Genomic DNA, 13,497 nt, shown 5'->3' with positions numbered 1-13,497 from the left:
TTGAAAATCCAAGCCATAGGATCCATTGGGAAAAGTCTAAACTTTTACATAGATCTTTATATAAACATGAATATTTATATAAAGAAAGTTCTGAAACCCTACTACACAGACCAAATTTAAACCGCAACGACGTTCTTACTATTCCTAAACTATAGGAAATTGTCGCACAAAATTGTGTAAAATAATTATTATTAGGTTTTTTTTTTTTTTTTTTTTTTTTTTTTTTTTTTTTTTTTTTTTTACATCATCTATACTGATGATGTCCTAAGATACTTAGGATGAAATATTTACAATTAAATAATTTTCACTGTGGTTAATACATGTGTTTCTTTTAATTATGATCTCACCACAGGTTTCGTTATTTAAAAAAGTTGAACAAAGACCAGATAGCAGATATGAGAATTTTGAGAAAAATTAGTGGGGTGGACAGATGGACTGTTAGCATCATTGAAAATGAAGATAATAGAAAAGAACTTGATGTTGTTAGCATTCAAGAATCTGTGAGGAGAGTAAATCTAAGTTGATATGGTCACTTATGTGGGATGGGAGAGGAAAGCTTAGCAAAACAAATGTTTTGTGCTGTCAGGAAAAATGCTCAGAGTCCAGAAGGTTTAAGGCAGTTAAAATGTCCTAGAACAGTGTTTCTCAAACTTCAGATATCTGTGTACCCCCTTCTTAAATTTTCATTATTATGAACTACCCCGTTATTAAAATAATAATAATAAATAAAAAATATATTTCATTGTAAATGTATATTTTATTTGAATTTGGATGTACGTGTAAACAAAAAAGTATAATTTATTTTTAATAGAACAAAATTCATAAAGATACTATAAATTTTTACTCTATTTAAATAATTTATCATCAATGAGAGGGATACAATATCAAAATTTTCTTGTTGCTTACAGCTACTATCTGCTATATTGCTCTCTTTTGTGCATTTTATAAATCCAGTTTTTAACCAATGATCTATACTTAATGCATTTGAAAGCTAAAAAATTACTGAATATAACTCACATTTGCATTTTTTCCCCAAAATTAAAGCAAAAAAATTGTAGTGCAAGATATATGCAGGGATTTTCAGAAACTCAAGTTTTCAGAAAAAACTGAAAATGGGTATGACTTACTAAGAAGCTCCTATTCACCATCACTACTTCTTTCCTTGAGAGCAGTTTCCTTGTGTGCATCATCAGTCATCTACCCAAATAGCATCATCTTCTTTGCCATTATTTCAAGCAAAAATTACCAGTAATTTATAAGACTTGATATACATAATGAATAATCTTTCACAAATAACTAATGAGAAGTGAAAGCAGAGTGCAAAATAGACAGCAATTGTAGGCCAGAGAGATAGAGCAGCTATGAAGACATGCATGTGATTGGTGCGGTATTAACAAAGGATCGCACGATCTGAAGACAAAAGCAAGCCGACAATTGAGTTGGCTCTCATTTCAACAATTGAGTTGAAATGCTAATTCTCTTCAACCAAATTCCATAATATCTGAAACACATTCACTATATATTTCTTAGTTTTAACACTTTCATGACGGGGTGGTGTCAAACAAAACCATATATTGCTAGTGCAACATATGGTTTTGCTTGAGTCCATACAGTAGTTTCTGTGGATTGGGACACGGGATTCATTAGTTAGTGCCATTTTTATCCCAGTTGTCTCTAATTGCACTATTTGTTGAGAAATATATTATATAGCCTGCAAATGTCTCTGTACCTTATTCAGGGACATAATAAAACTAATTGTTTTTCATGCTTCTGCAATATAGTAGCTGTTGTGGAGGGCGTGTTATTTACTGCAGGGAGCGAGTTACTATCACCCCAATGTGAACTTTGAGGCAACAGTAACTCGCAATTTGGGTACGAGAATTCATACATAATATAATTTAATATATATATATATGTGGGGTACGCGTACCACACTTTGAGAAACACTACCCTAGAACATCATTATTTATGATCTGAGAATTCTGGAGTCCTGAAAAATAGTAAATTAATGTGAAAGAAAATTGTTGATTGGAGGTTAATAATAATGTGAACTTCAATCATTAGTACTATCATAGCCAGTACATCCTTTAATGATACTTATCTGGAATTTGAACTTGATTTGCATAAATGATAGACAACCGGATTTATACTTTTAGGAAGTAATAAGAACTTACGTGATCTGATAAAAACTTCCTCTTTCCAGTTATTCCAATTAGCAGTTACAAATTTTAGTTAGCATTATCAGGAAATGATAAATTGGTATATAGATACATACATGCAGACATGACATGTTAAGAAAGACTGATGCAAGGGGAAAAAATGGTGAATTCCATAGTTCTAAAGTTCTAGGGGGTCAGCATTAAGTAGAAAGGTCTAAGAATGTTTTCCTGTCTGTGTAATTTTATTTAGTTACGTAAATAAAATTACATAGACTAGTTGCACCAAATAGGTAAGTTGAACTTGCCCAGGAAGATGGTTTGATGTAAAATCAGGTGTAAGACAAGGATTCATATTATCTCCACTCATACTCATCATCTATATGGATCACATTATGAAAGAAAGTGCCATTAAACCTGATATTAGAATTGGAGATATCAAACTTAGCTGTTTGCTTTATGTAGTTGAAGTTGGTGTTGTTTAGTCCTCAGCCGCCTTATGATTGGTTGTATAGCAATATTCTATGTTATCAGGGAATGATTATGAAACAAGGTGGTTTCCCATTTCCTTCTTTGCCCTAAGTATTTATGACTGTATACGTGTGTGTACTGGGGCCAGTTTGTCTATTTTGAGGGATGAAAAATCCGAGTTTCCAGGAGAAAAAACCCACCACCACTCTGAGACTGGCTAACTCACCTTTAGTCAAAAAGACCTGATAAAGGTTTCTTGCATCACAGACAAGAATCGAACCCAGGTCTTTCCAACCAAAGTGTGATATTCCTAAATACATTCAGTGCAAGTCTCCTGGATTTTTTAACTAAATTGCATAACAGCTGTCCCAAATTTGGCATGAAAATCAGCAATGAAAAGACCAAAACTAAATAGGCAGAACATAAAAAAAACTTCTGCTGAATTTCGAATGGAGAGATTATAGAAGTAGTAAAATATTTCTATTTTACTGGGGGGGATTGAGAAAGCCTTCCCATGTAATGAGCAAAACCACTCCTTCTCCTGCACCACACTCTCATAAATCCACCTAGTATTCACCTAAAATCACAAAACCCTTTCTGGTCTATGGATGAACTCTCTTCAGCTGCCTTACTATCAACACCTGACATGTGGAGAGAACACTGGTCCAACAATCTTCCAACAAATGGTTTACAAGTTGAAGATCCCTGTGCTCCACAGCCTGGTTTTGCCCTTCCTAGGAAGATTTGGTCATCTATCAACAGGATCAGAACTACACCAATTTCATGGTGTTGACCTCCAGGACATCCATGAAATGACAGATGAGGCCCTGGATTGGCTTTCTGGTCTGGACATTGACCTGTAGTTGCTTTTGCCATAAGAATAAATAAATAAATTTCTATTTAAGCACAGTTTTTCATGAAGATGTCAAATGAAATTTGAAAATAGACAGAATAAGCAAAACTGCTATGGCAGGCAACCAGTTGAATAAATTTATGTGGAATAAGAAAGAAATTATCCAAAACACTAAACTATCTATATACAAGACAATGTTCAAACCAGTTTTTAAGTAATGGATGGATCTGAGAGTTACAGGAAATGATACAAGATACAGGTATTTATTTATTTAGAAATAAAGCAGTTGATCAAAGATTAGATATCACAGATATGAGAGCTTTGAGAAAGGTTACAGGAGTGAACAGATTGTATTAATTGCAGAATTGTTAAAATTTAAGAAGGAATTTGACATTGTTTGCATTCAAAAATGTGTGAGCAGAGCTAATCTAAGGTGATTAGCCCTGTTCACATGGCCACTTAAATAGAATGGGTGATGAAAGGTTAGCAAAACAGGTGTTTGTTGCCAAGATGGCAGGGAAAAAAACCAGAGGAAGGCCAAGATTTATGGGGGGGGGGGGTTGGTTCTGTCATTAGTGTCTTAGAAGAATGAAATTATGATAATATTACAATGCTGACAAGCAATAGACTAATTTTGAAGAATATTGTTGATAGGAGATTATTAATAATGTAGACTTATTCATGTACTGCTATCATAGTAGCTTGAACAGCATTTGATTTCACAGCATTTGATTTTACAGTTCACAGTCAGCCTTAGTGGGAATCTTCTTTTTGTATGTTTATGTAACCCCTAGAAGCAGGGAGCTCTACCAAAATATATATGGTTTCTTTATAGTATTATTGTTCCAGTTGATGACTTCATCCAATAAAGCAGTGTTTCTCAAAGTATGGTATGCGTACCCCCGGGGGTATGCAAAAGATTGTTAGGGGGATACGTGGCAATTTTCAGCTATGCATAATTAAAGGAGTCATTATATTTTTCAACAAACAGTGCATTTAGAGACAACCGGGATAAAACGACACTAACTAATGAATCAAATTCCCTTTCCAACAGAAACTGCTGTATAGACCAAGCAAAACCAAACCATATGTTGCCGGTGGAACATATGGTTTTGCTTGACACCATCCCCCATCGTTAATGTGTTAAAACTAAAAAATATATAGTGAATGTGTTTCAGATATTATGGAATTTGGTTGAAGGGAATTAGTATTTCAACTCAACTGTTGAAATGCTAATTTGTCTTTGGTTCATGCGATCTTTTGTTAATACCGCACCAATCATATGCAGTTCTTCGCTGCTCTACGTATCTCAAGAAGATGGCACTATTTGGGCAGATGACTTTGACGATGCACACAAAGAAACTGTGCTCGATAAAAGTAGTAATAGCGAGTAGGAGCTTCTTGGTAAGTCGCACCATTTTCAGTTTTTTTCTGAAAACTTTAGTTTCCGAAAATTCCCACACGTATCTCACAACACGATTTTTTAGCTTTAATTTTGAGTTAGAGTTATATTCAAGTAAATACAGTATTTTTTTTTTTTAGCTTTCAAATTCTTACGTGTGGATCATTGGTTAAAGATTGGATTTATAAAATCCCCAAAAGAGAGCAATATAGCAAATACAAGAAGCAACAAGAAAATGTTGATATTGCATCTGGATCAAATGAAATTGATAAAAATGTGTCATCTGACATCTCTAGAGAACCAAAATTTAAAAATAAATCATATTTTTTGTTTACATGAACATATAAATTCAAATAAAATAGATATTTATTTTTAATTAATTAGGGGGTACTTGGTAATAATGAAAATTTAAGAAGGGGTACACGGATATCTGAAGTTTGAGAAACACTGCAATAAAGAATCAATTAGGTAATTTGGCTTTTACAGAATTATGGCCAGTTGTTTGCTTTTGTGATAGTCATATGACTTGTGTCCAAAGGATTTTAGAGCATGAGATTTAGATGCAGATAGGTTAAGTGGATGAAGCTCGACTTTAAATAGTGGAGGTGGTACTTCAGAATGAAGTTATTGGCATCATTACTTCAGAGGAAGGAAAGAGTTCAGCATTATACATAAAGTCAAGACAGAGAATATGCTTTGTAACAGTGGCAAAACCATGCCTTTGGTGAAAACTGTAGTCTTGGTAGCACTTAGATGTCCTAAGATGTTAACTATATATTTGTCAATGGGCTTTCTTTTTAAATATATAAAATCAAACTTCTGATCAAAGATGCATGAGTATTTCTTTAAGGAGTGCACAAGAAATTATTTTATAGATTTGGAGAACAGTTTAGTAATTCAGTATTGGATGCAAAATATGTTTGGAAACTTGTTGGTTTTGTGTACTAGAGCATGGTTTATGCAAATATAGATGCAATGAGCCTTGGGAATTTAATAATTTTTTTAATTCTTGCAAACTTGAGAATGATCTGTGAATACATTGTTTTTTCTAAGAAAGGAAATAAAAAAATGAAGCTTGTATCAGAGCTTGCCTAGTTCAGTCATATTTTATGGTAATATCTTTCCCATGAAGAAAGATATGAAAGATGAATTGCAAGAGACTTTTGTATATGTTTTTTAAGGAGCCTCTGTAACTTAGTTGTTATTACCTTTTTGGTTGGAAAGACCTGGATTTGAATCTTGTCTAGAATGTGAAGAATCATTATATGGGCTCTCGTCTGAAAGTGAGTCGGCCAGTCAGAGGTGGCAGGTTTTTTTTTCTCCTTGAAACTTGAGTTTTTCAATTTGCAAGACAGACAGATCATCCAGAGAATACATGTGATCTGCAACAGACATATGCCCTGTAGCTAGGATTAAGCCCCCTATCGTAGTATTAATTGATTTCTGTGAAGCCAAAGTTATGATGGGGGGGGGGATAATCCTATCTAAAAGCATATATGTCTGTTAAACTTATCACAAGTTTTTGAGCCTAACTCATTGAGAAAAGGCAAAATGAGAATTTTTTTTTTCCATTTTATACATTAAACTATATTAATAATATAAACTGTAAATTTTATAAATAATTTAATGTTTACATGCAGGAATATAAAGCACTTTTTGAAGGAGCAGGCAACAACCCAGGTGAAAAGACTTTAGAAGATAAATTCTTTGAACATGAGGTAAGTTAAAGAATAACATCTTAAAATTTTATTTTTAATTATCACAAAAATGTCTTGTTGGTTCAAGAAATCAAAAAAAAAAGTTTTGATTTCTTGAACCAACAGGTTGTGATAAGTGGCTCATCATGAATGCATGTTTAGACTTAATGATTAATCATTAAATCTTCCAAGTAATATTACATGTTGGAATATTTAATGACTGAACTGCCTGAATGATGTCAATACATAGATTTACAAATCCACATTTCTCATATTGGTTCAAAAATATGTAGTTTGTCTTTTCTTCTTTTATCAGTATATATATATATATATATATGTGTGTGTGTGTGTGTGTGTGTTATACCAAGAATGGACAACTTTTTGTCCATATTTACAATGGGGAAACAGTGTTGGTTTTCTGCCAGAGCTTTTGTGGATTGTATGATTATAGTCAGAGGTTGGAACTTGTGTATAAATAAATAATTAAACCGAGTTATTTCAGTCTTTCTTTGGTTCAATCTGGAAAAAATAATAATTTCCTAAGTGAAAAGGAAATCACTTTTATGGCTATATTTAAAAATCCTATTAAAATTCAAATTATCCATATCTCACTCTAGTATTTGCCAATGTTTATCTAAGATCACCACAAAGCATAAACCCTTTGCTTCTCACATAAACGACATGTGCAAAGCATAGCTGGTTTTCATTTGACCTTAATGCTTTCCATATTTTAAATTATATTAATTGATAAATTAAAGTATTCAAATTTAAGATGAGCACTGATGCACTGTGCACCCTTAAAACATTCATATATCAATAAAAATGCAATCATACGGTCAAATTGATGTGAATTTTGTAGCATGGGTTGCATAAGCCAAATGACAGCACATCCAACCTAAATGGGCATACAATGCCACTCTTCAGTATGGTAGGCATGTTGCTTATTTATTTTTCCAGCAGCAACTTATGGATGTGAGACTTGGAACCTAAAGAAGTCTGATAGGAAAAGGCTAGCTGCTTTTGTGATGTGATGTTTACATTGCCTTCTGTAACATCGAAGAAGGTATAGACCATCAGTGAGATGGGTAGATGGTGTGTCTGATCTTCAGAGTTGAAGCCTCCAGATAAGCATATAACAAGACCACCTGGAGAGGACTGGTATGGCACATCACCAACCAACTGAGTGACCATACAGCATCTGATGATGTCCCATGAATAGATAAAGGATTGTTACTAATATTAATTAATATTCATAATTTAAATACATTAATGTGATAATTAAGCTTAAGAATGGGAGGTGGGATCTAATAAAATATAAGGATGAGTAATAATACAACAGATTCACTAGTTGGAAAGGGTAATATAGTACACAATTATTATATGTATTGCTTTCAATAAACTTCATAATTTTATTTCAGGATAAGTGAGAAAACTCTTCTCACTTATCCTGGAAACTATCAGTCCATCAAAGGAGGAGTAACTTGTGTATGCTTGGTTGGTTTTCTTTTTGTTGATAACATTTATGGCATAGGCATCCAAACCTGATTTATATGATTTATCAGAGGAAGTGGATTTAGATTAATGCATTATATTCCAAATGATGGATTTCAGCACTTCTAGTGTGGTATAAAGCATACCTTATTTTTATAGCATTCTCTATTTTGATGTGCTGTATACTAGAAAATGATGAGGAAAAACTTTAGTAGGAAGATAATGAGATGCATGTTTTTTTCCTGAGAGATGAGTTTAGTTTATAAGTTGTATCTCTTAAGGAATCTGGCTGTGCTTTTTTGAAGTACCTTTGAAAACTAAGCAGTTTTAGCAGAGGATGGTTATAACCATCATTGAAGTTGTTTTATGTAGTTTAAAATGACTTTCAGAAGAATATTGGAAAATCACAGATGGAACTGCCCTGTTGTCTTTCTCTATCACAAGAATTTTTTTTTTCTATTTTTGATTAGTTGCATAGTTGTTTTCCAACTAGGAGAATAGGAGTGGGAGTTTAGAGAGAAAAACCACATGAAAAAATCAATTAGAGATTAAAGTTTAATTGTATATTTTCAAGCATTGTTTAAACATATAATTTATATTTATTCATGTTCCAATTTTCAGGTGAAACTGAATGTCAATGCTTTCCTTCAGCAGTTTCATTATGGAGTCTTTTATGCTTATATCAAACTGAAAGAACAGGAATGCCGAAATATTGTCTGGATTGCTGAATGTGTTGCTCAGCGACACAGGACAAAAATTGATAATTATATACCTATTCTATAAATTACTTTTTTTCCCCCATTAAAAAAAAAAAGAAATGAACTTTGTTAAATATTGGAGTACAACATCCTTCAGATCATTTTAATATATTAAAAGATTAAATATCTTTATTTGGCAAATGTTTGCTAATTGATATGGCTACACATTCCTCTATATATTATTAGCCTTATTGTAAATTTATTTTTATTTAAAAACAGTGTCAGTCTTGTATATAGTTAATATCTCCAGTTAAAATGAATGAATATGCCTCATAAATTATAGACCTTTAAATCTTAATTATATCTGTACTGTATCTACCTGTGGTATAACATTTCTAGTTCATTGTATATATATTGTCTAAAAATCTGTTCATTGTATTTTTATTATAAATTAATTAGGAATAAAAGAAAATCTAAAAAAAATACCTTTTATAAAAATTAGTCCCATGCTCTTTACAAATATAGTACACAAAATGACTCATTTCGTGTACTATATAAATAATATAATTAAATTTTGGAAGAGTGGCCCACCATACTGTTTGGTTGGACGTTTCTGATGAATGAGCAAATAAAAAAAAATTGAATAGAAAATTGTTTAAAACAGAGAAGTATTAAATAATTAAAATTAGCTTCTGGGAATGATTGATTGTTTTAACAATTAAAGGAATGTTTTAAATATTAAACCATTTATCATGTATTTCTGGTCTTAAAGTTACTTTTTTAATCATTAATTTAATTTGTACTTGAACATTGACTTGCCATTTGTGCATTTTAATCAGGAGGTCAGAACAAAAGTTCACCAGTGCTGTATTTATTTGAATAAATAACTTTTTGTTGTGAAATTACCCTTTTCCAAAATTGACTCTTGTATGTGAATCAATTCATCTATTGTGAAGAACATTTAGTTTTACATTGTTATCTGCACGTTTCACAAAGAAGCCACTAAAATGCAAATTTTGAGTTTGCCATTTTTTCCATTCTCCCATCTCATTCTGCTGCCTTTTTGTGTGTATGTCTGGGTATGTGATATCTATCCTCATTTCTTTGTTGAATCTAGTTAAAAGATTAGTTATAAAATGTGTATTAATCCGTTCAAGAAATATAAAATATTACTATTCCTTTTCTGGTGAGACTGAATTAAACAGCTTCAAACAATGTAGACAAGCATCTTTTCTCCTTCCTAAGGAACATGAGTATGTAATTAAGATACAATACCTTGTGTCTTGGCCTTAATTGTTTTGTGTGTGTTCTCTTTATCCTATACCTGCATGTTATAAGTTTCCACACTTTCATAAGTGTAATTTATAATATATGTACACAGCAGGGGCATATATTCAGAGTGTGCTGGGTATGCACTGCACTCCCAAAGAATAACAATATCACTGATATATAATATTTTTGCATTTATTGGTGTTAGACTTCCCTAATTGTTTCCTGGCTTTGCGTAATTCCTAAAATTAAACACAACATACTAATGGTTCATGAAGAGGACACTTTTCGACGCATAAACTTTGCATCACATTCGTGTTAATAGGTTGGGTGTACGGTCACAAATACAGATACCTTTTGAGCCCTTTGAACAGGCATACAGATGATGCAGCAGGTCAAATTCTTAGCATTCCAGTAGTTTTAAACTACCCAGATGGCGAGGCAGGGTATGCTCTGAGACAATAGCACCCAGATATTAGTGGTTGTGATTGGCTATTGTGTCAATCAGTCCACTTGAATGTTATCATTCCTCATGAATTACTGTTTTTATTTTCTGAGTTTCATCTGTTTTGCATGCATGAAGTGTGAATTGATGTGTTTAAGATACCGATATATAGGCAAATAATTTTCTATAAATTTATCATTTTTTGCTCATATTTATAATGGGGAAACAGTGTTGATGATCTACTGAATATCCCCCATTTTCTGCCAGTTTTCAGATTGTATGATTATAGTTGAGGGAGGTTGGAACTTGTGTATAAATAAGTAAGCAAAATGAGTTATTTCAGCCTCTCTCTTACTAATTAAGCAGCACGCAGTGAAGAAGCGGATCAACAAGCTGCCATCTCGTGGTCCCTAGCTCGAACACAATATATTTAATGTCTGAAATAGTGTGGGTTTTACGATCGATTTTCTTGAGTTTACAAGAAGAAAAACCAGAGTTTCCAGGAGAAAAACCCGCTTGCCCCTGCCAGAGATTGACTAACTCGGGAATCGGTCGAAAAAAGGCATAGAAAAATTTCCTCTCGTCGCCGACTAGATTCGAAACCAAGTCTTTCTTTGTGCGGTCAAGCGCCACATCCACTGAGCTACATTGTTTTATAATTTTATAGGATTGACACTGAAAACTTTTTTCAGTACGTGACAAGAAGTGATAGACCTAGGGGTCACCCATGGAAATTCTATAAGAGTGTGGTCAGTAAGGGTGTAGGACTAGATTTTTTGCTTGGAGGGTGGTGAATGAGTTGTAATTGATTGTTGTTAGTGTTTTATCAGTGAATGAGTTTAAGGAGAGGCATGATAGTTATTGGGTAAATAATGGATCTCCCACGATGAGTCTTCTGACTCCATGGAGATAACTGTATAATAATAATAATAATAATAATAATAATTTCATTCCCATTGTTTTGAATACTTCTAGCATTTGTAAACATACACACTAGCTCATTTCTTTTTCTATAATAATTATACTGACTTCACTTCTCGAATATGATTCATCCACACTCTCCTTTGTCCAGTCTTTTCTGTTATCACTGATATTACACCCCTCCCTAGACCTAAATGTCACGCCCATATCCTTCACTATCTTAACTTTCTTGCGCATTCACACGTTTGTTCCTGAAACCATCGTCTACAATTCTCACGCAGCCTTCCTGTCCACCATGACAAAAACTGCTTGACTTTCTCCATTTTCTGTCTTGAGTTCCTTCTCTCTCATTTTCTTCACTCATGACATGCACCTCTTTATTTGCAAACTTTTCCTACCTTACTCTCCTGTTCTTCCACAATACTTTCTTTTTTTTTTTTTAGGTCTTCCATACATCAGTCATTATTTTCTCTTGCAGCAAGATCTTCTCTAGCTGACTCGCACCAAATCCATTTAAATGTAGCCGATCTGTTTTATAAAGCTCTATCTGTTCCTCAAATTCATTTCACACATTCAAAAAATGAATTTTTTTCCCTTGCACAACTCTGCTAGCGTACCATTATAATTTTCACTCGCCTTCTCAGCTCATCATTATCATACCTGTCATTACATGTTATAGTTACGGTGCTTTACTTGAAAACAGTAAAACTTGCACACTTAGCGAAAAAAATTTACGTTTTTCATATCATATTTACATTTATATTAAACTGAAGTTATCATTTCCAATAAATAATAATCGAATCAATGCATTCATTTAGTTTAATATTAAATTTACATGTATATGCAGTATGCACGACATATGTAATTGACAGCTCACACTTGAATTAGCTTAGCGTAACTAAATGCGTGAAAATTTTACATAACGCAGATTTTTTTTAATACTGTTATTTAAAAAAATACAATTGTCTTGTAAGGACAAGTCGAAGACAGGATCATGTGACAGTGCATCGTGAAAAGTGAGTCTGGCTCCACATTGAGTGCTACCTACTTTCTTGTTTTCGTGAATTACGCTATTTGTCTTCCCTGTTAAATTATTCTTCATTGATAATTTATATAAATTATGAGATATAATTTAGATTATGAGATATAAACTATGAGATATTTATTGTAATTTTCATGAAAGTTCATTTCTTTTTGGTTAAATGATCTGATTAGAGATTATAATTTTTAGAATTGTCGGTTAGTTTCCTAGTTATTCGCCCTTCATTGTGAACAATAAACGAAAGAAAACACAAACTGAATTGTACTCCTCAACACAGCTCATCACATTTGAAACCCACAGAAAAGCCTATTTCTACATAATTATATGAAGTATATAGTGAGAATTAAAGAATGTATTACATTGTTTTGTCAACATAACATTTAGTTGTTTTATTATTAATATCACTTATAACAATATTTATATAAAGTAGGCCAATACCTGGGACTAGTAAACTTTCTTTTTTTTTTTTTTTTATCTGGCTAGTAGATTTATGCAGTTATTTTAGAAAACACTAACCACCCTTCCCAGCAATGTCCAAGTTAATTCAACTGCTGCTGAAAAGACATCATGACTTGCGCACTTGCTTCCCTGTCTTAGGGGGGAACTTAGGCGGTACTAGTTCATTTATAGAAATGAACTAGTATCTCCTACGTTCTCCCACTAAACTGAATGTAGTGAGAGAAAGGAGGATCAACTTGAGAAAGTGGAACACAAACAATATCACCTGTGAAAAATTGATAAGTTGCAATATGTATGCTTCCAAAGTACATATGAGAATCTTAATAACAAGGAGGCTCTTCATTCAAGATAAATATACCGTGATCTAGGCTTAAGTATTATAACTCAAGCTTAGAAATTGGAATGCACCACATATGTTAATATATATTATTCTGTTCTGATTTATTTACTTTACAAAGAATCAATATTTCTGCTACTCCAATTTATCTATACTTAAGTCACAAGCAGAGTTCAACAAACTATATAAATCCTACTTGATATCTGTAAAATATTAACACTGCTGTACTGTTGTTGGAGAAATTTTTATTTATATT

At 32.7% G+C, this 13,497-nt stretch overlaps 1 protein-coding gene across 1 annotated transcript in view; it reads left to right on the top strand.

Moving 5' to 3' along the window:
• The window catches only part of VhaAC39-1 (V-type proton ATPase subunit VhaAC39-1), a 108,238-nt gene extending 98,568 nt beyond the window's left edge, over positions 1–9,670 (top strand). Inside the window, exons 7-8 of the mRNA XM_090408600.1 lie at positions 6,523–6,600; positions 8,692–9,670. Coding sequence (XP_090264726.1) covers positions 6,523–6,600; positions 8,692–8,853 — 240 coding nt within the window. The 3' untranslated portion in view covers positions 8,854–9,670. The remainder of the gene's footprint in view (positions 1–6,522; positions 6,601–8,691) is intronic.
• The last annotated feature ends 3,827 nt before the right edge of the window (positions 9,671–13,497 follow it).

Source organism: Typopeltis vanoorti, chromosome 18 (assembly GCF_054136105.1).
Source record: "Typopeltis vanoorti isolate ZY-2024b chromosome 18, IOZ_Tvanoo_1.0, whole genome shotgun sequence".
Classification (NCBI taxonomy): Eukaryota; Metazoa; Arthropoda; class Arachnida; order Uropygi; family Thelyphonidae; genus Typopeltis; species Typopeltis vanoorti.
The sequence above is the reverse complement of the archived record's forward strand: the minus strand, read 5'-3'. Positions and strand labels throughout refer to the sequence as shown.